The 25,602-nt window shown below is 35.1% G+C and overlaps 1 protein-coding gene across 3 annotated transcripts in view; it reads left to right on the top strand.

Annotated features, from left to right (window-relative positions):
* Positions 1 to 25,602, top strand: part of LOC139122042 (adhesion G-protein coupled receptor V1-like) — a 95,981-nt gene that overhangs the window by 6,596 nt on the left and 63,783 nt on the right. Inside the window, exons 2-25 of one of the 3 annotated variants that reach the window (XM_070687406.1) lie at positions 658 to 854; positions 2,209 to 2,460; positions 3,549 to 3,653; positions 5,377 to 5,490; positions 6,449 to 7,478; positions 8,875 to 9,176; positions 9,659 to 9,797; positions 10,259 to 11,004; positions 11,692 to 11,815; positions 12,400 to 12,657; positions 13,300 to 13,317; positions 14,415 to 14,547; positions 14,747 to 14,970; positions 15,609 to 15,826; positions 16,507 to 16,669; positions 16,823 to 17,037; positions 17,595 to 17,722; positions 18,331 to 18,459; positions 18,773 to 18,987; positions 19,640 to 19,881; positions 20,358 to 20,759; positions 21,262 to 21,391; positions 23,028 to 23,099; positions 25,202 to 25,341. In XM_070687406.1, coding sequence (XP_070543507.1) covers positions 660 to 854; positions 2,209 to 2,460; positions 3,549 to 3,653; positions 5,377 to 5,490; positions 6,449 to 7,478; positions 8,875 to 9,176; positions 9,659 to 9,797; positions 10,259 to 11,004; positions 11,692 to 11,815; positions 12,400 to 12,657; positions 13,300 to 13,317; positions 14,415 to 14,547; positions 14,747 to 14,970; positions 15,609 to 15,826; positions 16,507 to 16,669; positions 16,823 to 17,037; positions 17,595 to 17,722; positions 18,331 to 18,459; positions 18,773 to 18,987; positions 19,640 to 19,881; positions 20,358 to 20,759; positions 21,262 to 21,391; positions 23,028 to 23,099; positions 25,202 to 25,341 — 5,694 coding nt within the window. In that variant the 5' untranslated portion in view covers positions 658 to 659. The remainder of the gene's footprint in view (positions 1 to 657; positions 855 to 2,208; positions 2,461 to 3,548; positions 3,654 to 5,376; positions 5,491 to 6,448; positions 7,479 to 8,874; positions 9,177 to 9,658; positions 9,798 to 10,258; positions 11,005 to 11,691; positions 11,816 to 12,399; positions 12,658 to 13,299; positions 13,318 to 14,414; positions 14,548 to 14,746; positions 14,971 to 15,608; positions 15,827 to 16,506; positions 16,670 to 16,822; positions 17,038 to 17,594; positions 17,723 to 18,330; positions 18,460 to 18,772; positions 18,988 to 19,639; positions 19,882 to 20,357; positions 20,760 to 21,261; positions 21,392 to 23,027; positions 23,100 to 25,201; positions 25,342 to 25,602) is intronic. The other 2 variants (XM_070687407.1, XM_070687408.1) reach the window with 2 other exon arrangements.

The raw sequence follows: 25,602 nt of genomic DNA, 5'->3' as shown, positions 1-25,602 counted from the left end.
ACATATATATAGGTATATATGTAATTACAATTTTCATTTGTTTCATACTAATGAGACAAACTGTTTATGGTTATTAGTAAGAGTCGATTCTTGTGTTATGACATGTCTTTTACAAATGTATGTAAGGCAAAACTACAACCTGGAAATGAATGTACTGCATTATATAGAACATTTGTTTATCTATTTAACACAAATTTATCCACTCTTCTTTCTGATGATAAAGTGATATGTTTGAATGTTTCAAGTGAAATGTTCTGATGCTCTGTAAAAATGACTTTGCTGTAATGCATGGTATGTCCTGTCTCTATTAAAGTACTGTTACTTAAATTATCGCTGACATGAAAAAAAAATAGAATTATATTAAATAGACAGGTATCTTTGTTTTTAAATTTTATTTTCACTATTCTGATGGGAAAGTTCTAAGTTCATTGATTTCCACTCTCTGAGTTCTTGTAATCTCACCGTCTCAATATGCAGTGAACAAGGATATCTGCCCATCTGCTCCATAAAAATACTTTGAATGAAAAATTATTTCGTTGAATATACATGTATCTAGCAGTCAGGGTGAACATAATGTGTAGAAACGTATATATTTGTACTTCATTTTACAGGTTTCTTGTCATAAATAAATTTTTTTATGGTTACAACTCTTTACAGAAATGAAGAACTTCATTGTTATTTCATCTCTGCTGCTTGTCTTCGTTAACGTTGGCGACTGTCAGCAACAGCAGTTAGCAACCATATCCTTTGTTAATCCAGTACTTGAGGTCAATGAGGGACCTGGTTATCAGCAAGTTGAAGTGCAAGTGCAAAAGCAGGGCGCCACCACAGAGCAAGTCAGTGCAGTGTTATCTGTAAGTACCTTCAATCAAGTATACTTGAAAAGTTTCAACTGTCAGTGTGAGTGTCAGTGAGATAGTGTACAAGTGTTATGACACAGTCTCTCCACACAGATTGGAGGGACTGTGGTTATGACATAAAACCCTGGGGCGAGATCTCACTCCAGGGTCTGTGGTTATGCTAATTGAAGCTACTGATAACAATCACAAGTACATTATCTCTAGTAAACAGTGTAACTGCAAGGGATCAAATATATCAACAACTCAATAGCATGAATAGCAGCACATATTCGTAATCTCTGTGACTGATAATTATTAACTTGCAATGTGCATATGAAGATTATTTCTAGTCTTTTGTCTACAATGGTTCATCTCCAATGGTTGACTGTTGGCCCCTCTCAGTAAATCGTACTATAAGTGGACCTGTAAGTGTTTTTCACAGTAGCTTTGCATTCAATGTGGAAAGCATTTTGGTAAGGAAAGAGTCTCATTTGTTACCGGTTATCCATCACGAATGATATGTTGACGATGGTTAACTGATATTCATGTATAAAGTGCATTTGCTGTACAAATTTCAATTGATAATCAAAACATTTCTACAGAATTTGATTTTACAAATACATTGATAAGCATTGTATGATGCATTATGTAGCATAGACTAAGCTTTGTATGACTACTGGTACAATCTAGTACAATGAATGCTATTCTCACTAGCTATTGAAAAAATATTTTACTATGAATGGTATGACATCCCTAATAAAGTTCTTGTTAAGAATATCTCATTGCAATTTAATTAGTTTATGGAAAAATAAGTAACAATACTCCAAAATCACATTTGGCAAGATTACATCAGAAAAATAACATTTAGTGACAGATACACATTTACTGACATTACTGTCATTGTAAGTGTTGACGCGCTTTTAAGTCAATTCTTCTTCACATTCTCGAATTGTCACTGATCGTCTTACTAGTACGCATTTGTATACACTAGGATTGTTATGAGGGGAGGGGGTCATTACACTATGCTCCCCAGGACTTTATGACAAATTTCTGATTCTGCTACCGCCAGCTCACCGGTTCACTGATCTCATGATTGTATGGGCTAATGCACACACACTTCACTCCAAAATACAGACAACAGTCACCTACATACATTGAAGTTTCTGGATAGCTAAGGTTTGCAAGGCCATGAAAAAATTGCTGAGAAAATGTATGTCTAGTTGCATATTGCCCAATTTTGTGACTCCTGATTAATTAATAGTAGCTAAATATTAGATACCATCTGATCTGGTTGAACTTTTTTCAGTCAAGAAAACACTTTGGAATTACATGTACATGTAATTTTGTTGTAACTTTTGTGTGTTTTTAGTTACTCTTTACAAATGGACCTCAAGATTTCATCGGAACAAGCTGGGTTGTCACCTTTCAAGCTGGTCCTGAGGATGCGGTTGACACGGCAACCATAACAGTGGAAGATGACGACATCCCTGAGCCTGATGAGATGTTTATATTACAATTGAGTATCCTGAATTCTTTGCAAGCCACTCTAGGTGATCCTTCACAACTACAGCTAACCATCAAAGCTAATGATGATGCTTTTGGAGTCATTTCATTTGCATCAGTAAGTTTCAAGTCACGCTTCTAAATCTTTGGAGAGGCATAGAGAGGCAATTACGTAAGGCCTGGATCAGCATGTTTCTTGTCTTTGAAAAGACATTGAACATGATAATATTCAGTCAAACTATTAGGATTTATTGTTAATCATAATCATGGTTACTTAAAAAACTGAACAAACTCAACAACGTGATCTTAAAGGGAGGCATTCGTCAGAACTGCGCTAAAAGGTTGTATGGGACCTATATGACCAATGTAAACACTACATGTATATCCAAGGTACAATAGTGATTGATGAAAGTTAAAACTTGTCTTTCATGATCTATATCGTATAATTTAAATGTTGCAGCTATGATGATGAGGTGCATCTAGATATTGTGCATGAAATACATTGTTTGTAAACAAGAAACCTGCACAGATGCAGTTCAGACGACTTTCCCTTTCATCTCCCATCTTCCCATAATCCTTTAATCTTACATCCATTATTCCTCATGTAACATTTATCTGTCACTGCACACACATCTTGAAAACATATAAACTAAACCTGTAACTGTATGATTAATTAATATGTTGTACAGTCTAAAGTAGGCTATCTCTAGTAATTATTTGTTATTTGCTGGCGTCTAACATTGATGCAGCACACTGCAGAATCCCATACTTATTCTGAGCAATTCAAATGTTGCAGTGCATTAGATGATGCTTGAGAATAATTTTTCTTCAGGTAGCAATCATAGACCCCCTAGGATTCAGGTAACAGGTTTGTCCTCAAGCTGCTAGATTTTATCAGTTCTGCTGTTCCTGGTACACAGATCAAAACTCAACTCCCATGACACTTTCTCCAAGGGTTATTCAAATCTGCAAGTGTTTGATGTTTTATATAGGTCCTTCATTATTGTATTTCATCTGACATTATGCAAAATAGTTGGAACATATTAAGAATACATTGAAGATACTTGTAAGTTAATATTTCTGACGTTTTTCTGATTGTAGACAAATCTAGAATGATAAAGATGAGTACATACACCATGCAGTAAATGCATTGTTTGTTGTGAATACATCTAGCTGTAACAATTGAATTTCTTTCTTCACTCATAGCTGACACCAATAGTTGTCGATGAAGGCCCAGATGTTAACACAGTAGTTCCTGTCATGCTAAGAAGAGACAGAGGAAGTTTCAATGACATTGTTGTGTCTTATGAAGTAAGTTAGTTTTCTTTTCTCCAAGACACACCTTCATTTTCTAGAGTGTAATGGACAATAATGGCACTTGAAGACTGCGATGAATTTTCCATTTTGTTTTAAACAAGTATATGCTAATAGCACACACTTATAAAAATAACAGTGTTAACGTATCAACCGTTATGAATGTTATGATGGAAAGGTAAGCAAGATAAATTATTTCCATCTATAACATATGATGCTTTATATTAATATTACAAAAAATTGTGAAAAGTCTCGCTTGAAATTTCACTTTGTTTGGTACTATTGCAATACCTAAAACTCCTTACATAAAGCAACGGAATTTAGCAAACTTCTACGTCACACTGTTTGGTACATACTGCATTTTGCAGAATTGTAAATCTTCAACAGCGTTACATAGAGTACTAAAATAGTAATAGGATTCTTTCTTTATCAAGCTAATACATGATTAGTTGGGTGGGTGAATTTAAGTGGACACACATCCTTTGTGATGAATTAATCTTAGGGATCCTCTCGCTATGTACTCCGACTGTAATGACTCTATGTTACGTACTAGAAATTAATGTTGAAATGTTATGTACGAAATGTACGGTATGGCCACAATCTGCCATTTTGTGGGACTAATATCAATAAAAAACAAGCCATTTTATAATCGGAACAAAATTCATCTCATCTTCCCGTGTAATAATTCTGAAAATGTTAACATCTTTTATTTACATCGTAATTGTGATTTAAACATCAACTCCACCCAAATTAGCTAAGGAAAAGACACATCATTGACACAGAGCTATTACCAAGACAGCTGTGAAATAGACAAGAAAGAATTACACAACATTATTATGCGTCATGGACATAACATACTGTACCTTCAACTGTGTCAGTTGCATTGTATATCTTGTCAATGCTGTTAACTTGGTTGCCTAGAGCCATTCCATTGTTTTCCTGGGGAGGTCAGACCTGACATGTATTCAGAAGGTCACACTACAATAGACAGCTTATAGACATTGGTTAAAGACTCTACATTATTCTTTTCTGAACTGAATGCTCTTTCTTTTCAAACCTAAAATGCTGGACTAGAAATTGGACTAGCTATCAGTATGTTACATATTTCACTATTTAATAACAGTATTGAATGTAATTATTCAGTGAAAGGAAAGATGCCTTTTGTTGCTCAGAATCTATTAAAAAGATCTTCAAAGCCTGTATTTGTGGATGTGCCTTTCCATTCGCATATAATTTGTTGATATATGCTTCAAGATAACTGGTTCACTACCAATAATGTGAATTCAGTGTACTACCCCTCAGTCTATGTGTGATATAGCAATTTGAGTGTTATATACTGTGGCTTGTCACTATAATGTATTGTCAAAATACAGTGTCTAATGTTACAGTAAAAGAATACAAGTTATGATGTAAATATTACTCAACAATTACGGTGCTGTTCATAGCCATAGACAGCTGTTGCTTTGCTTTTTCATATAGTGAGTTTACAATGAAAAATAGTGCTACATATGCATACAAACATTATTTCAAAATTGCGTAATATGTTGTTAAAATTATATTCTGTTAACTTCTCAAGGCTTTCAATGTACAAAACAGCCTTTCTGGTATCTTGCTGGTCAAGATCTGGACACAAGGGTCTTGTAGTCTGTACTTTTCTAGGTCTATTTCATTTTCAGTTAGCAAATACTAAAAAAGATTTCCCCACTGTTTTCAAACCCAGGTAATTAATGGTCCAAACCCAGCAGAAGAGGACATATTACCAATCATAGGAGCAGTGACCATACCAAGTGACACAAGCACATATATATTTCATTTACAAATAATTGCAGAGGAGGTAAGGTGGTTGTTCTACTGTAACTCAATATTACTAACAACTTGCCGCCTCTATCGGCACAGTGTAAAATTATCCTGTGAAAACAGTTAAGTATTCTCACAATAAATAAGGAAGTGTTTCTTGTGGGAATTGGTGTCAAATTAAACCCTTGTTGATTGTTTTGTCTGTAAACAAATATGTTGTTTACCATGTAATACATTTACCATCTAAACTTTGTCCAAAGTTTTAAAAGGGACTATTACGATTACTTTTGTTACACTACCAGTATTTTCAATATCATCGTACAATAGGAAAGCATGTTTCCGTTTACTTCTTCCTAATTTCAGAATATTGAAATATGTAGCCTTGGCCAAACAATACATTGTGTGCATTATGCTCATCATTGTTGACAAATGAAGTCTAGTCTGCACTGAACTGAAATTCATTTATCAACAACAGTGTCAGACATTATACACTGTGGGCTCTATCAACAAGTTGGACTCTATGCTTTTTGTGGTAGATGATTTTTGAAGGAAAAACAAGAATGCTTTATTCCTCTAATGTGAACCATATCTTGTTGCTTTGAAAAGTATTGTCAGCTCAGAGGGATGCTATTCTAATTCTAGGAAACTGAAATATTGATTCACTTTTTGCCTCAAAGAAAGATATTATGGCGATGCATAGAACAACAACAACAAAAACAAACAAACAAACCAATAAACATATAGAGAACGCTAAAGCATGATCCGTCAGTACTAGGTCTAGTAGGGACAAATGCAACATATACATGCTTGGTCAGTCTCTGTATGGGCTATGGGATTTAATTGCATTATTCAAGACTGACTGTTTGAATGGATGTATTGACAAGCAATAGAAAATCACCAATTTGAAAATTATTTAAAATATTGGAAAAATATTCAGAAATTTAATCAGTGGTCTTTTTTACCAAGATTTCCCTTTTGATATACTTAATTGTTAGGTTCCTGAAAATGATGAGACATTCACCATTCATCTGACACAAGTGTCTGGAGGAGCAACCATTGATGAGTCTGGGTCATCAGTTCAACTGACAATCAGAGCCAATGACAGCCCTCTAAGGTTTTCACAAAGTGAATACTATGTGGAGGAAGACGCAGGAAGTCTTACCATTGAAGTCTACAGAGCTCTCTCAGCTGATGGCCTTAGTCCTCTGGGACCAGACACCGGATCTGTGCTTGTTAGTTATTTCATCACTCCAGGCACTGCTGTAGCTGGTGAAGATTACATTGCCTCTCCGCCCAGTGGAGTGTTGGGATTCCCAGAGGGTGTACACAGACAGCAGTTTGTTATCAACATTGTCAATGATGCCATTCCTGAGATCCAGGAGGAATTCTACATAACTTTGGGAGATCAGACACCATCTGCCGTGATTGCTGATCCGTCTGTTGCCGTGATTAAAATACAACCCAATGATGATGAAAATGGAGTGTTGAGTTTAGCAACATCTGTACCAGGTGAAGTTCCTTACACTGTCGTTGATGAAGACTCTCAGATTATCGTTGATTATTTTGTAATTCAGAGAAGAGGTGGTGCCTTCGGTCAAGTGAGCATCAGTTATCTTATTGTGAGGAATGATTCCAATTCTGATGCTATCACTTTGGATCTGAGTCCAGCCACTGGAACTGTGACTCTGGCAGATGGAGAGGAGTCCAAAGCCATCATCTTCACACTGGTGCAGGATAGCCTTCCAGAGCAGGCAGAAAGATACCTCATTCGGCTTCTCCCGGAAACAGTGACAGGGGGTGCTAAAGTGGAGGGCATCTTGGAAGGGATAATGGTGATACAGGACAGTGATGATATCTATGGTGTTATTCAATTCTCTTCCGATACAGAACAGAGAATTCTTACGTCAATATCATCTCGTAAATTACAGCTCACACTAACACGTGCCACAGGATTGAATGGCGATGTCCTTGTCAATTTCAATGCAAGGTACTTGTTACCTGCAAGTGAAGAATCTTCCGACACAGGTAAGGCTAAGCATGAACAAAATATAAAAAAAAAGAATTTATATACTATTATAGTTAGAGATTAAAATGGCCCATGTAAATCATTTTGTTAAGCTTCCTAGATAATGTACAATTAATAAAAGTCATGACAATTGAAGATGTTATTTTTTCTTTCCTTGTAATACCATTGCTAGCTATTGTCGAAGCAGATGAAGCCAGTTTCTGAATTTCAAATATTCCTGATGAGTTTTTACTGACTTTATGTTGAATATCAGAATTGTGACTTTTGTGCTACTAGGTATCTTATTCTATTGCCCAATTCATAAGAATACAACTATGTCACAGTTGCCCTCAAATATTTCTGTGACTGGTTATGAGTTTGTAATTATTACAATGTGATCATGGCAAATAGTCTACTGTAACCAGTGTAGATTATCGGATGGAGTGGAGTATAATGCTTTCAAAATTTGTTTTGAGATAGTTTAGAGCTATTAAGATAGTTCATCTTTGGAATGTTGAAAGTTGAGACAAAAGGAATAGACAGACCAGAGTAGCAATTAACCAGACAACAGTAAGTGTAGACAGGTATAGTATGAAATTTTTACCTTAGTATGACTGTAATGCCAAATGGCAAATTATATCCAAGCTTATTTGAATACAATTACAAGTAGATTATGTATGTTCATAAATTTAATATGTGCATGATTTATGATAAAGAAAACTAAGTAAATAGTAAAGATAAGTGAAAAAATTACATTAGATCGAAAAGTATGAATGGTTACACACTCTAGTATATTTATATGCTCAGCTCAAAGACAGTATGGTATATTGCTATGTGGACCACTATTGGTTACTGCACCTTGAGTTTCAGTCCACATAAAGCTGGTATCTTAGTACCTAAGCAAATAATGAGCAGCATTCTAAGATTTACAAGCTTTATGAGTGCAAGTTCATTTGCACTGTGTTGAACTTTTAATGTTACATTACACGAAAATTGTCAGAATTGTAGAGTGTCAGTCAAAGAAATTATAACAAAATACTATTACAGCAGCAATTCACAGAATCATTTATTGCATATATTGTAGCCTTGATACTGTCACTGTCATTTGTGATTGTCATTACCATAAAGGTGTATATTAATCATAACATTTTATTCAATATTTGCAACAATGGTGACACTAAGGAAATATATTATTCCTAAAATATTAGGTTATTCGCTGTTGAAGGTAAAGAAGTTAGTCTTAGTGTATTATAAAGAGTGAAATATGTCATATCCAGATTAGAATTTGTGAGAAATCTGTTTGTTGTTTGTCCAACGCATGTAATGCCATGGATAATGTATCTTATGGTAGACTGACTTTGTTCAATATCTTGTCTAATGTTAAGCTTCAATGTGAAATAAATTTATCTTTTGCAGACATCCTGATTTTATCTGACCCAGCCACAACACTATTCCCTGCCTCTGTAAACACTCACCGATTTGAAATCCCAATCAGAGACAATGCTTTCCTACAAGTTGGTGCAGTCTTTGAAATCAAACTTGACAATGTGACACTACAAGGGGTTGAAACCATAGTGCCGACAAAAAGCCCCAGACTTGGTGACAAGACGTCTATAGTTCTGGTTGTAAGCAGTGATCTGGCCAATGGTGAAATTGGTTTCAATGAAGCAGATTTAGAACAGACAGTAGAGGAACCGGATGGAAGTACACCACTTGCAGTAAGATTTCCTTTCATTCATTCATTCATTCATTCATTCATTCATTCATTCATTCATTCATTCATTCATTCATTCATTTGTTCATTTATTTATTCATTCATTTATTCATTCATTCATTTATTTATCTATCTATCTATTTATTTTTTTAATAAGTAGCAAAGTTACTGAAGACAGTAATTTAATTTGGGTTAATATAGAATGAGATTAATATATAAACAATATTATATGCAAAGAATCTGTAGTTGTGCTCTTTTTACACATGAATATTCATATTCAAAAAAAGCTAATTAGCAGGTTCTGTGATTTTGAATATTTGTACCTTAATTTTCACAAAGTTGACATCAAGTAAATGTTAGGCAAATGGCCTGCAGTTTACAGTGTCACTTAAATGTACAAGGCTACAAAACTTTGCTAGTTTTCAGTATGACACACTGGCCCACATCTGCAAGACATTTAATGGAAAAATTTGATTTTACAAACAGATCACATTCCCACTGACCAGAGAAGGCACATCGGGTGATGCGACTGTATACTGGCAGGCACATGGTATTGGTCAATTTGCTGATTACTTCACAACAAGCGATGTAAGACCAGCCAATGGTAGTGTGTATTTCCCAACAGGTGAGCACATGTATGACTGGCACATTTTCTTCCATCATACAAAATTAGAAAAGATCCCTGAATATACATTTTTTACATTTGAAAATTAATGCTTTTCATAAATATGCTTATCAGGAAACAATGAATACACTTAGTAGAAATACACACATTTGCCTATGAATTCCCAAACAAGACTTGCGTTTTCCAGATGTTTAATTATCATATTGCTTCTAGGATATTTTACTCCTTTAGCTAAGAACTATCTGCTCCTTATGTTTTGTTTTCCTGTGCCTGTGTTTCATGGTATCACGGTCCCTCCACAAAACAGAGGCTGAATCACCCCATCACTCTGTCTTGATGAAACACTGCACAGTGATTTACAAAATACTAAAAAACAAAAGAAACTGAACAATTGGCCACTGGTTACATTGAATTGCATCCCAATCTCATGTTCAAATATCTCTATTCCATATGTTTTCCAGGCATTGCAGGTACTTCTCTTACCATTCTAATCATGCCAGATGATATTCCAGAGACAAGTGAAACCTTTCTAGTGTCCTTGATTAGTGTGGAACCATCTAGCCAGAGACTTAGACAAGGTTTTGCAGCGGCACAGATTACAATCCAAGAGAATGACAATCCAGGAGGCACATTTGAAATTTCATCATCCACGCCAGGACCATACACGGTGGAGGAAGGTGGCCAAGCGATTCAAATAAGTGTTGTGAGAAATGGTGGAAACTTGGTTCCTAGAAGTGTACTCTACTCAGTGGAAAATGCAAATGATGAGTTCCTTGGAGTTCCTGAGGTACTGGTCTTTAACATTGGTGAAAGCATCAAGAATATCTCCCTCCTTGCCAATCCAGATGGAATTCCAGAACTGGATGAAACATTCCAGTTGAAAATAGAAAGTTACGGCACACCAGCGAGTGATGTTGGTGGTCTCAACAGCATAACGATATTTGTTCTGGAAAATGATGATCCGTACGGTGTATTCCAGTTTACTGAAAATCCAATGAATCGTAACTTAGATGAAAGCAAAGATGACACGATACAGTCTACATCATTCCCTGTGATGAGGGCTAAAGGAACATTCTATGATGCCAATGTATCTTGGTCATTGACCCCAATGGATGGATCATTTGATGTGTCACCGACATCAGGGGTGCTGTACTTTGCTGATGGTCAAGACATGGCATACATTGAGATATCAGCATTGGATGATGAGGTAAGCAAGTGTTCTCTAATTTTAGTTGTGAAAGTGTGTTCTATTGTATAATTATTAACATATGAATAGATTGCTCCATAAATAAAACGTTGACCCTCCCCTTCAAAATCCCTTTGTGGGGAAATTGTAAACATTATTTGTCATTCTTTACAATTCTTTGCAAAATTTGACTGTCAAACCACAAGTAAAAGCATACTCTTCCTACACTGATCAGTTCTAAATTTGAATAGTCCTAATTATGCAAGTCAATGGGAAATTATCAATGTGGAGATCCACAGTAGATATATTCCCCAATGGATATTTATCAGTGATGAAGACCATGAGTTGTTTTACCCATCATAGTTAAAAAACATTTTTTGACAATTCAACAATAAAACTGCAGTCAGTGGCTTTGTGCAACACTGTGCAGTATTGTATCTCTGACTTGTTGAACATTTTGTCCTTTGTGAAAGTAAAGCTGCTATAATTGAAGAAAATGAAATTCACTGTGACATATTGCTTCATGTTCCTATTTGTTTGTTTTTACTTTCTCTGACATATTTTTATTGTGTTAACAAACAAGCACTTACAAAGCGCAATAAGTAAAAGGCAATACAATGTATGGGCAAAGTAATGTGTGCAATTGTCTGTCATAAGACCATGAGTTTTAAAATTTTTAAGCAAAAAATATTATTGTTCACATATCAGATTCCAGAACAACCTGAAACATTTACCATATCGCTGAGCAATGCAACTAATGGTGCAAGACTTGGACATCCAGTCATAGCAACACTCAGTATCAACAACAATGATGATCCAATCTTCTTTGAAGGTCAGTACATATAGACTTCTGCTTTGACAAAGATTTATAGTACTATAAATTCTACCTTTTGTTGTCACAAAATACTAAAATGTTGATTCAAATAGAGTTTACAGTGGTACACTGTTGGAATACATATTAAGACACATACGTACATGTAGTAGACTTTATTATCATATTATCATTTGATGATACCAAATAATTATTAATATAATCATAAATGATAGATATGGTTATATAAATGGTTAAATCAATACTTACACTTTAAACTTTACCATTGCATGAAAAAGAGCAAATTATTGTTTCTTGAAGTTTGACTTTAGTTGATAATAATACATTTTAATTATATTTATCTTCAAGATTACTTTGTATCATACCAGTACCAAGGATCGATTTTTATCAAAAGTGGATGAAAACATTAATGTAATATTTCCTTTCTGAGGGGAATCCATAAGTTACTCAGTACAGATTTCCTGTGCTTCAGACCAGCAGTGACTGTGTAATATAACAATAACTAACTTGTTTGTTATATGAAGTGAAGATATTTCATTTACATAACTCACATACTTGCTGTCTATGATCCTTTGACTTTACAGAACCCATCAATATCAAAGTAGAAGAACCGGGCACTGTTGACTTCACAGTCAGACGCAATGGAAGTGCTGCTTCATATGCGACTGTCAGATACCGGACTGTGTCACAGACAGCCCAGGGGGGACAGGATTATCCCAATATCAATGGATTCCTGGAATTTCCAATTGGAGTTACTGTCAGAACATTTCAGATTGGTATCTATGAGGATGATATTCCAGAAACAGATGAAGTGTTTACTGTTGAATTGTATGATCCAGTCGGTAAGATGCAACAAAGTTTTAATGTATTTTGATACACTAGTTGATACAAATAAACAATGTACAAGTACAGATGCATGCTTTGAAAGTTAAGAACTGAATCTAATTGTGTGCAGTTTACAACACATATTTATTCCAAATAACCCAACTTTATAGATCAAAGTAATAGTGTTAACACTTTTGAGAAAATGAGAAACGAAAACTGTAAGAATGAATGTGAAATATTCCTTTAGTCATACAATATTTGAGTGTTCAAAAAGAAAAGGTTCCAGCAAGACAAATAGGAAAATTGCCACAGATCATGTGTGTATCATAATTGAAATAACCATACCAGATAATTGGAAAGAATAAAAAAATTTTCAAATGATATATTACAAGTGTAATTCACTTCGCTCTATTTTTATTCAATCTCTGTGAGCATCCCATCCCAAGTAGCATTGCTAATTTTTCTTACAAAGCAGACATCTGTAGGCTATTTCTCCCCAGCGTCCTATAAATAATCAAATACCTTTGTTTCAACTTCAGCAACTTTTAGATGTTTTCCATTGAACCAATATCTGCTGGCAAATGCCTCATTTATAACGTAACTCTCTGTTCTCCTTTCCCATTCTACATCCATTGAAATATTGATAATACTAAATTTAGGATATTATGACAGAAGCAGTAAGTATATCGTGAATGGGAGATACATTCCAAGGTTTATTCAATATATTCCTTGCATGCTTCATTTAATCTGGTGAAAAGTAGAAAACATCTAGTGGGTGTCTTGTGGTTCCATTAGCTGTTTGTGTAAACACCTGAACCAAGGAAACCAGCTTTATAATACGCGTAGCACCTCTTTAACCCTATTTCAGCATCTGGAGTGTTCAAACACAAGTTGATCAAAAAGGGTTTTGATCGGCACAAGAAGTCAAACTGGTCAGCAATGAGTGATTGCAATTTCAAAATCTCAAATCTGACCAAGTGTTGAATGAAATTGATTTTCTTTTAAATTGTGACGTGAAATCCAAACTGTATGTTAATGAGAAATCAACATGATATGTTGATTCACTAAGTCAGTGTTTCACTGCCAACACCTGTTTGAACTTCACATCAAAGCCCTTCCTTAAAGCTTCTTCTAGATATTTAGTCTCTTCTGCATGAAATTCACTCTTCCTATCTCCAAGCCTCTCATACCATTCAAACTCTACTTATACATGAATATTCATATTGTGATATAAGGGTTGGAGTTCACATAAGCTAACAGGTCAAAGTTCATTGTGATTAATGGCATTTGAGTTGAGTCAAGGCATATGGCATGTCTTGATGGTGCGAAATCCATGTAACGTCTGATTAATCAATGCATTTGCATAACATAGTGGCCAAGTTGGTTTGTTAGTATCCAAAGTGACTCATTTGAAATTGTCAGAACATATCAATTGTGAGAAAGTCTTCAGTACTTTATGATAGTTTGTATCTAGCATGTTGTATTTGCAGATTCAGGGAATGTTTTTAAGACACATAGTTTGAGTGTAGAAGGTGAATGCTGATAATGTTGGCTAAAAATTTGTGACCTTGCTTGTGGTCATAGATCTTTGAATGGCCAATTTCCAAATAGGCTTCAGACCCAATTAACTACATTCTCGAAAATATTACATGTATCCTGGAGTATTTTTGCCAATACAGTGAGTGTCAAGACTATTGAAGGTCACCGCCATAGAATATGTTATGTAACAAAGTTAACACACTAATCCCACATTCAATTTGATGGTTTTTTGCAGGAGATATTGTCGTTTATGGTGCTCCCATAGCAACTGTTACCATAGCAGCCAATGATGACACCAATGGTATCTTCAGTTTTGAAGGTCCAGTTGTAGAGTCAGCTCCCATAGAGGGTATTTCTGTTGATTTCATGTAAGTTGAAGTCTTACTGTACTTTGTACTAAACATGTATTGATTGATTTGTATAATATATAATATATATATATATATATATATATATATATATATATTATATATGTATATATATATGTATTGGGAAAAGATTAAATTAAATTTCATTATCAACTGTTGCTAAACTTCAAACTTCCCTGTTTTTTTTCTAATTATCCAGAATAAAAAGAGACAGAGGTGCTTATGGAGTTGTACGGATCTACTGGCAAGTTTACTACAATGGCACTGATGTACCTTTACTGGACGGTAGAGAATTCAGATCCACATCAGGATTTGTTGAATTTGCAAACTTACAAACCAGAAAAGCTCTGACCCTTGATGTGTTGGCAGATACCATACCTGAACATGATGAAGTGTATGCCATCAGACTAATCAATGCTACAGGTGTGTGTATAAATTGACAAATGAGACTAGCATTATGGTATCCAGCTGAAATATCTATATCTCATATACAGCTATCTCTCCATTCAATATTAATAGAACCTAACTGAAATCTCGCTTACAATCATATATGCAATTTTTACTTTCACAGTGTTATGACATAAATAATATAAATCCTAGTCTTAGATGTCTGGGAAAGATTTTTAATGAAAAATGTACACCTTCCATATATCAAATTTTGTGAATACCCCACTGTCATTGGTTTTATGTGTATTAGGTGTAAAGACACACTCAACTAAGTGCAATTCTTTTCACCCCCATGATGAATTTACAGTTATACACAGCCATGACTGGCTTGATTTCTCAGTGGAAGCATCAAAGAATAATATCATTATGTCTATTTTAAATCCATTGCCTTTGTTGATGCTATATTTATCAATGTGCTACCGAAGTTTCCAATATCCTTTGAAATAAATTCTTCAATGGTTCAAGTCACTCCTAGGGCTACAACTCCAGCATGGGTTGATATTTCAATGAAACTGTAGATTAATTACCAGGATTTCTGTCCAAGATGGAATATATGAATTTCATAAATTTCCATATTGATAAATACACTGTACTTCCTTCTCTGTGTCTTTCAGGAGGTGGTCCACCTGGTCCTGGAGGTGTACTGTCAGTTACGGGTCCCTTGGAAGCTACATTGACCATTGAGGAGAATGATGATCCATATGGAGTCTTGGTATTCCCGTCTGGTTCTAAAGAGAGAGATGTTGCTGAAGATTACAATCCTGGTGATGAGTTGACAACTTACACCAGTTTTGTTCTGAGCAGAGAACAGGGCACCAGTGGAACTGTGGAGGTAAGACAGAGTGATACATGCTAATACAGTTTGACCCAAACCCATTGGTATCAATAGTCAGTGTGGCCCTGTTTTCAGGGAAATTGGATGAACTGGTTCATGTACAATAGCTGTACATTCCTTTACTGCTCTGATGTAGATATAGAGTGTCATATGTTTCATTGCTTGGTGAATTTCATGTCCCAGACATCAACGTGCAAATATTTTTAATAAATATTTTTACATTATCCTTGAATGAATAGATTTGAAGATTTGTATGCCGACCAAGAAAGGAGAAATACCTGCATATTTGCACACTTTATTTTCTGCTTTATTCTCCTATTATTAAAGGTTGCAAAATGGTGTAATTTAAGATATCCTTAAAGGGAAGCAGTTGTCAGAATGTGACTGTCATGTTTACAAACAACATATTTCATGCGTGATATGTAAATGCATCACATCAACATAGCTGCAATATTTAATTTTTAGATGTACATTATGACAAACAAGATTTAACTTTCGTCAGTCACCAACGTACCTTGGATACAGTATTTGGTCGTATGGGGCCCATGCAAACTTTAGGCACAGTTCCAATGACTCCTTCCCTGTAATCATTAGTTTTACTCACTTGCTGGTCATTGCATTCCCAGTTAAACTGACTAATGGCAAACTGATTGGTGACAAACTTCATATGCTTTCAGGTTGTGTGGGAATTGTTCACTGATGCCATATCTGGACTGATGCCAAGTCTCAAGGATCTACTCTTCCTTGGTTCCTATGATGAAGACTCTGGAGTAGAAGAAGTACCAAACATGAAGCGCCCTCACACTGGCACCAAAGTCTTGTCATTTAATGGATCTGCAGGTATAGAGATGAAGACTTGATACTGATCAAGAAGTGTGAAATATGAATTATGAAAATGAAATGATAATGTCATTGTTTGTATCTTAACATTATGGCATTTTTAACATGTGGATGCATGAGGTATTAATTTTTGATGTTTTTCACACTTTATAGATGCATATGTGACTGTGGATTCTGCATATCAACCAGACCCAGCACAGATCAGGACAGGGTTTGCAATGAGTGCATGGGTACAACCACAAGAAGACTGTAACGGTTTCATCATTGCAAAGACAAGTGATGATCTTACCAAAACCTACTATGGACTGAAACTAACAGCCAGTCCATTTACAACGGTTGAACTTCAGTATGGAACTGATTTTACAGCGGTAAGCTTCTGGTGAATTTTGTTATGTCCTTTTTAGAAGTAAGTATGATAATTAACAACAATGCAACAGTGTCAGTATTCAATAAGGCAACACATGTTATGTGTTAAAGGGCCAGCAGCTGTAACGTTTTATGATTTTTTTCACATTTATTTGTCTTTAATGTCAACAACAGTTTCATGTTCTACTCCCCAAAAGCATGCTGAGATACACTGTATTCAGCTGGTAAACCTAGTCTGTAAATGTGTAAAACTGTGTTGTTTACAATGCTGGTCCCGACTAGAATTCATGTGTAAACAAAAATTATTATAATTATAGTGCATTTTACACAGTCATACAGACGCTGTGTTGACAAGCTAAATCGTTGATGTTTCAACATGACATATACAAAACAAAAATAGTGAAAAAATCATCAAAAATTACCGTGACTGGTCCTTCAAGTACCACTACCCGACAGTCTTACTGAGTATAAAGCTGTATCATCAGCCTCTTCATCATCAGTTGCTTTTTGTAAGACAAGTACAATATCTCAACTTTTACTACCCGTTTTTCTCTTTCAGTCCAACCACATTGTGTCTATCAGTATCCCCAATTCTAACCTGTCTGACAGTATGTGGCATCTAATTGTACTCAACATCAACAATGCTATGGCAGATGTCTATATTGATGGTCAATACATTGCTACAATGTAAGTATATAACACCCAGTGGATATTTGGTGATGTTTAGGAAATTATTCATGTCATTTTTCTGTCTTTGCAGTAGACAGTATTTCTAATGTTTGTACAAGGTAAACCATCATATGTTAATTCATATATCATAATAATTATGTCTTTGTATTACTTACTGTTCATTAATGTGCAGTAATATTTTTACTATATCATGAATGGCACAGCACATAATTTTTTTCAAAACAAGTATTTATTATATGGGAAAATATTTAAGTCAAATATGTAATACATTCTCACTAAAGCAGTGAACATTAAAGTCATGATGTTTGAAAATCACAGCTACATGTGTGTATTGGCATTTTGTTAGTACTTGTACAGTGTGTTATAATTGTCAAAACAATAATTGTCAATCAAATATTCTTCTATTGTTCAAGTTGTTTTTTCTGCAGCCCACTAAGTCTTGCATTGATATTACAGTTATATAGTCCAGTCTATCATTACAGATGTGAAGTTGCTGCTGAAAATTCAAGTGTACAAAAAATTAAATTGATTACAATTCACACAAGTGGTGAGGTTGCCTTGTGCTGTTGTTACATTAATGGAAGATATATCTCTCTTGCATGTAGGTATCTAGCAGCACAACAGATTGCTGACAGTTCAGGAATGCTGTGGGTTGGTGCTCATCCACAAGGCACATATCAGTACACAGGATTGCTTCAAGATGTCAGGGTATATAGCAGAAAACTAGAACCAAAGTAAGTATCTCCTCTACCTAGTATTTCCTTATTTTTCACATTTCAGAATTTTCATATCACTTCCACTGTCTTATTTGTGATAGTATATATTATAGATAAAATTTGCTTCAAATTTCTGAATATGTGGAGCTACATCATACAGTGCATTTTAGATGGATCTACCGGTAGTTATCTGCATACATACATCAACAATATTTCACTGTTTCTCATTATTTGTTGCCGATGCCTTCTCTGTCTACTGATGAAAGCAAACCATTGTACTTGTATTTGAATACTCTAGCTTTATAACCTGAATCTTTGCTTGTCTCTGCAGTGAAATATCAGAATTGTGGGAGTACCCAGCCAGGGAAGACGTAACCCCGATATCAGGTTACTTAATGTACCAGCCTGGCATCAGACAGCAGATGATTCAAATCCATTCAGTTCAGGATACAGAGGAGGAAGGCAATGAAGTGTTCACATTGAATTTACTCTCAGTGAAAGGTGGTGTTAGGAAATCTGATGATGATTCTACTGCATTGCTCACAGGTCAGTTGAAGCATTTTGCTAGTTTCAACTCGAGAGTTCAAATTGCCGTCGAGATTTCAAATTGCCATCGAGATTTCAAATTGCCATCAAGTATTGGCTAAATGTCGCATTTAATCTGTCTTTTTTATCTGATTTTGATGAGCAAAAGTGAATGATTTTGATTTAGCAGTTGTGATGTCATTCCTGATGTCATCAGTAAGTGATATAGTATCACATCAACTTACCAAGGAGAGCCCGTACATATAATATACATTGGAAACCATAGTATGATTTACCAGATTGTTGGTGTTACTAAACAAAAAACCTGTTTGTTGCTAAGTTGATCTTGCATTGATAGTTTTGTCAAACTACTGTTGTGGAAAGCTGAAATACACTTAGGGTATTTTGTTTTCTAGTGACACAAGTTATTTCAAAGATTTATGAGACTTTCTTTAAAAGTTGGAGTTTCTTCATTTTATCTAATTAAGTTTGCCAACCATGAATCAGAAATTTTATCAGTATCGGAAGAATTCTTTACTGTTGATCTCTGTTTCTACCTTTACTTGAATCAAACCAAAACACATTGATTTCTTGGTTTGAAAATATGTGAATTTGTTGGACAGTCAATTTTCAGGCTAACAAGTAACAACAACATCTTGGTCCTTATTTACAGTATTGAAAAGTGACAATGCCAATGGTTTGTTTGGCTTTGATGGACCTTGCAATGAAATTGTCTCACCTGATTCCGATGAGAACTCCCAATTCATCTGCAACATCATTCGTAACCGTGGTGATGAAGGAACTGTCACCATCCCCTGGGAAATACATCAGCTGACAGATGGGTATCCCCTAGCAACAGATGATTTTGTGACTGTATCTGGGACTGTGGAGTTTCCCAATGGTGTTCGACAAGGAGTATGTGGAATTTTTGTCTTTCTTTAACTTTTGTTTTTATTCAAAAATCTATAACAATGCTACGAACAATAATTGTTATGTATTATTTTTTAATCTAACCTAAGAATTGTGACAATGTTTTCTACTTGCCATCTGTTTTTCAAACAAACTTTACAGAAAGCTACAGTTAGTCAATATTTGCAACTGCAGATGCTATTTCAGTCCTAACAAAATACAGTTGTTTATAAAAATAAGGCAGAACTCAAAAGCAGTTAAATGCTACTTTTACGAAAACATGACACAACAACATGACTTCCTGTTTTTGCAATATTATTGATATCAGTCTGTGATCAAATAAGAACAAAAGTAAGGTATTTCAATAGGATAGTTAAAACAACAATTTGTTCAACTGTCACAGTGATTGCAGATTTCCAGCACAAAGCCCAATCATCTCAGTCAGTGGTAACATTGCTTGATATCTATATATTGTTTAACAGGTTATAACTGTGACAGTGAATGACGACACACTGCCCGAATTTGAAGAAGAATTTGAGATAGTGCTAGTCAGTCATCATCCAATGTCTGATGATGGTATAACGGGAACAACCAACACCAGCGGTGCAAGCATCGATCCAAATGCAGACACTAACAAAATTGTCATCAGTGAAAGTGACTATCCACAAGGAATCTTACAGTTTTCTGACGGTCCACCTCCAAGTCCAAATGATCCAATGATACCCCCCGCCACAGAGCCAGTACAAGTGAGAGTTCCAGAGACTGTTGGTGTGGTGTCGTTACTGGTAGTCAGAGCTCAGGGTCTGTCAGGAACAGTGTCTGTGGAATGGAGAACATTTGACAGGACGGCTGTCTCTGCTGGTAAAAGTCCTGTAGATTTCATGGTAAGATATCTGCCAACTTGGGACATATCAATTAAATACATTGTAATTTGATTGATTTGTAATTGTTCATATAGAAATGGAGCATCTCTCTTCCATTTAGCAAAATGAAGATAAAAATCATAGTATGACTGATACTGGTGTTTATTATCACTCTGTGTGTGCATCCAGTGTGATATTCGTAAATCTTCCTAACTCACACATAGTACTGATCATAAAGAACTTTGAAGTTAAGTATTATGTTGTCAATGTAGAATTAAAAATACTGATAGTATATTGATTTGATGGAAGAAACAACTTCGTAATCACAAATGAATGAGCTAGCCTTGTCTGTTTTTCTCTTACCAGTACTCTTAGAGTCCCCTCCCAGCTACCCACTTTTGCCATATACCAGCAGTCACAAAACTACTGGAGTAGACAGACTTTGTTTTCAAGTGCTGTACAACAATGTCTTCTGCAAAGTTCCATTTTTACGTGATTTTTAATCATATTACTTTCCTTGCAGAGTGGTGGTGGAGTCTTGACCTTCACAGATCAACAAAGATATGCATACATTGACATAACTGTCATCGATAACAATGTACCTGAACTTGATAAAATGTTTGAAGTTCAGTTGTCAAACCCTGCAGGAGGAGGTAAGGTCACCTAAGGTCAAACTGATTGACATTTTATTCATTTTCTATAAGTGAGCAAGTCATATCATGTTTAAATTTATCTGTCATTGTAAATCAAGTTTTCATTCATTGCCAGCTGTGAACATCAAATAGTCCAACAATCTTTTCATAAAGACAATATCTTGAATGAATTATTCGGCATGCTTTGAAATGATAGTATTCTGCCATTATCAGACCTTTTCACAAGCTAGTGAATATTGTGTTCTAAGAAAGTGTGTGCAAGAAAGTTGGACAGTTACCAGACCAGATGTGTGTGATTATGGGTTCAGTAAAACCATCAGGCTGTAGTTGTATTACTGAGAGAACTCTAGTGCTATGATCACAGTTCAGTAACAAGTGAGATGGTTTTACAAAAACAGCATAGAGATTGAATAAGTGATAATAATACCGGTGTACACTGTACCAGTATTAGGATATAAGAATAAGTGGATGACAGAGTGGTTGTTGCAAAGATGTAGAAAGAACCAAGTAGACACTGAAATGACAGTCACAGACACTATAGCTGTGGCAGAAGAATAAATGTCAACATTTTGCATGTCATTTATAATAGTCGCGCCAGCGGCTTACTGACTACGCATGCGCTTATTTATAATATACTATGCGAGTAACCGGAAGTGTACCCTTCTTTCGTGGGCGCCGCCATGTTTTTTTGAGTGCTCGTAAATAAACAAATTCGAAACGTACTCTCTATTATTTTATAACATGCCATTAATAAAATATATCTTTTCTATTAGCGAGTAATTATTATTATCCACCCTGTCGCTTATACAAAATTTCTTATCACGCCTAAAAATTAAAAGAAGAGAGAAAACTGTCGTGCATATGAACGAGAACATTCGCAAAGAATGCTGGGATTGAATCTTAGAAAAGCGCCCTCTGTGTCAATAACTATATGCAAAATTTACCCGTTTTTAGAAGTAACCCTGGTTTTCAGCTTACAATATCCGAAGTTTGGCGTTACAGTTACTATTGCAAAGTTAATGATGGCACAATACGTCCCTTGTTAAACACAATAGATAGTAATCATGGTAAAAATTGCAAATTTAGGTCAAACTTTTTTACACATAACACAAATACCTACAGGGTCTGACATCGTGTACGTGAACTGTCATCAGAGGGTAAACCGGTCATACTTGTACAAACGTATATAGAAAGTAACAATTAATTCTATTATATCCTTTATGATTACTAATCATGAATCCATACAAATAACATTTTTAATCTCAAGGCGCGACACCAAGGGCTGAGCCCTATATAATATTATCTTTCATTAATAATCATTTTAAGAATTACTTCAATCATGCACTAATCTGAATGACATTTAATTTATATTAATTGTACTCTGGCAGATAAATCATACAACGGCACACCAACTGTTGCTAGAAAATTTTTTGTAGTCATGTATTTCGTGAAATATTAATGAGATCAGACATTTTGGCATAATATATATGTTATGAAATGTTCAGCATGTACTTGATATTACAATTGTTGTTCAAAAATTTTGATGAACTGATAACTTATGTTGTCTGTCAATTCTATACTCCTACTTCATACAATGTCTTGACTGCATCATTTTGGATTGTATCTCATCTTGTAGATGATGGTGAGTTATGTGTAGTTACCCCAGCAACTGATACCATGCCAACTGTTTCCTCAGTTACTTTTTGCGGTTAGTTACATAGACAGGTCTTGATGCTTTTGTTGGTGCCTCACAAAATTCTGCAATTGTTCTGAGCAAATGAAAATCCCGTGCTGTTTCCCCGTTGTCTTTCCTAAAGTGTTATTCCATGAATATGCAATGTCACATACAATCATGGTGAAAGGTGGTGTTCTAACTCACAAATCCCTATACATGTAGATCTCCTCATGTTATCCATCCCATCCTGAGAGTGGGTTTAAATTAATCCTTCTGGGTGCATGAGTGTCTTTGTAGAGGTGGCAATGCAATGCAATGCAATGCAATGCAAGTGAAATTTTGTGACACATAATTATCAATGGTGATGGTAACACACTGTTTGGTCAGTGCATGCACTTTAATTCCCCCAATCACTGCGGACTTACTGTATGTCACCTTATTCTTATGTAAATTGTCTTCGTCTTTAATACTGTAAAAGTGTACACTGTCTTTTTATCATCCTAAACATCACGTGACCATGTTTTCACACATCAGAACTTTTCTGTTGATGGAAATCACAGCAATTTACATGGTGTTGAAAAGTACTATTTGTACAGATGGTCATTTGTGCAAATATCAGTGTACCAGAACATCCATAGTTCTCCATGATATGAATGCAAAATGATGTTGTTTGTAAAAGTCTTGTTAGGCCTATAAAAGATGAACCCATTGGTTTTTTACTTTGCCTTTACATTCTGATCTGAAGATGACTATTTTTCATTGTCAATTTGTTGATATTAGTGGAGTATGTTGCTGTTATTTCTGTCAAAATAAATGATTTAATCATAAATACTGTAAAAACCACAAAAACTATGCTGTAAACATCCAGTTATTATGCAATAATTCTAAGCACAGTACGGTAGTTTGTAGTTACCTCATGGTGTTTAAATTTTCAAATGAGTACATACAGTTACAACTTCAGTATGGGATAAGTTTCATGGCAGCATAAAACCTTTTCACCTCCATTGTCCATCATTTTTTATTTTTTACCACTGAAATCTTTTCTTATACAACTGTTGAAAGTTGGATGTAACATTCGATTTGATCCAATAATTTTATTTCACATTTTAACAATCAGAAGCATTTCATGAGACAGTCCCAAATTCAAAATTACAGTTATAATACTTTGAAAGGCAATGGCAATGAAAGGGAATTACTGCAAAGATTTACCGGGGTAGTTCTGTACTGGTGACACTGTTTTCCTGTAATCTTAAATTCTCATGGTCTTGGATAACATAACTCTGAAGTAACTCGGTGATCAAATTGTGATTTCTGCCTGCACATCATGTAAATATAATGCATTATGAGAAAATCAAGCTATATATCATATGTGTTAGTCCATAAACGGGATAAGGAATTTGAATTTCAGTAATTGCGAATCTCTCTGATAAATGTAACCTGTGAAATCTCACATGTATTCACCAAGGGATTTACAGAACACTGTACTTCTCTCTCTTAGAAATGATCACATGTCGTCTCTATACTCTCTTCACATCATTGACTGTTCCAAAAAAATCGTTTGTAATTTGGTCTACATATATTCCTTCAGTGGAGAGGGTCACTGCTTTCAGCTAATTGGTCAGGTTCAAAATGAAATATATTTGCTAATTGTTATCTTTAAATCTATAGTCAAAGGAGTTGATGTATATGGTAATTCAATAAAAAGATGTATAGTCCTACGTATTTGACTTTCATGGATGTAGTAATCTCTTAAATGTTCAGGTCTGTCTAGATGTACATGTCTGAGATAGAACTATCGTAGATCTGCCCTTTGGGAATTTTGTCACTCGTCTTGTCGGTGCTCAGAGATGCTTCGTTGTTTCTCATTATAAAGCGTGTACTTAACTAACACAAGACAGGTCATAATACAACAAACAGTGTAATGGTATAGCTCATATTGTTGTAAAAATCGTAGTTTAGATTCTAAAATGAATAGTCTGTCAACAATAAGAATGCATGTTTTTACAGAGGGAACAAGGATGAGTAGTCTTTCTACATGTTGTAATGAAAGCATTGTATCATGAGGGAATGAAAATCTACCAGTTATGGCATTTCAGATTATAAACTTAATCCATATTGTATTGTAAATTCCACAGCATCAACTGGTATCGGATCCACGGTTCAAGTAATCATAGAGAGTTCTGACAACGCGTATGGAGTGTTCCAGTTTGCAGATACTTCATTGTCAGTCATTGTGGATGAAGAAAACAGTGGTCTCAGTGTTGCTGTCCTTGAGGTGAGCACCATTTATCAATAAAATAGGTATCTATCTATCGAGATAGTTATGGTGATGTAAGAGTGTATGTATTGTAATTGTATTGTGACATTACTGTGTTTGAATCATGTGACAACCCCTGTGTTGAAGAAGTTGATTTATCCTGCTATGCCAATGAAGGTAAATTCTTGATAAAAATGTGAGATACCACAATGACAGTACAAAAAGTGCATGTACTTATAATGAAGGTAAGATTAAGAACAGGTACAGGTTTATCATCAA

This window comes from Ptychodera flava, chromosome 21 (genome assembly GCF_041260155.1).
Source record: "Ptychodera flava strain L36383 chromosome 21, AS_Pfla_20210202, whole genome shotgun sequence".
In the NCBI taxonomy this organism is placed as follows: Eukaryota; Metazoa; Hemichordata; class Enteropneusta; family Ptychoderidae; genus Ptychodera; species Ptychodera flava.
This window is presented reverse-complemented; position numbering and strand designations above follow the sequence as displayed.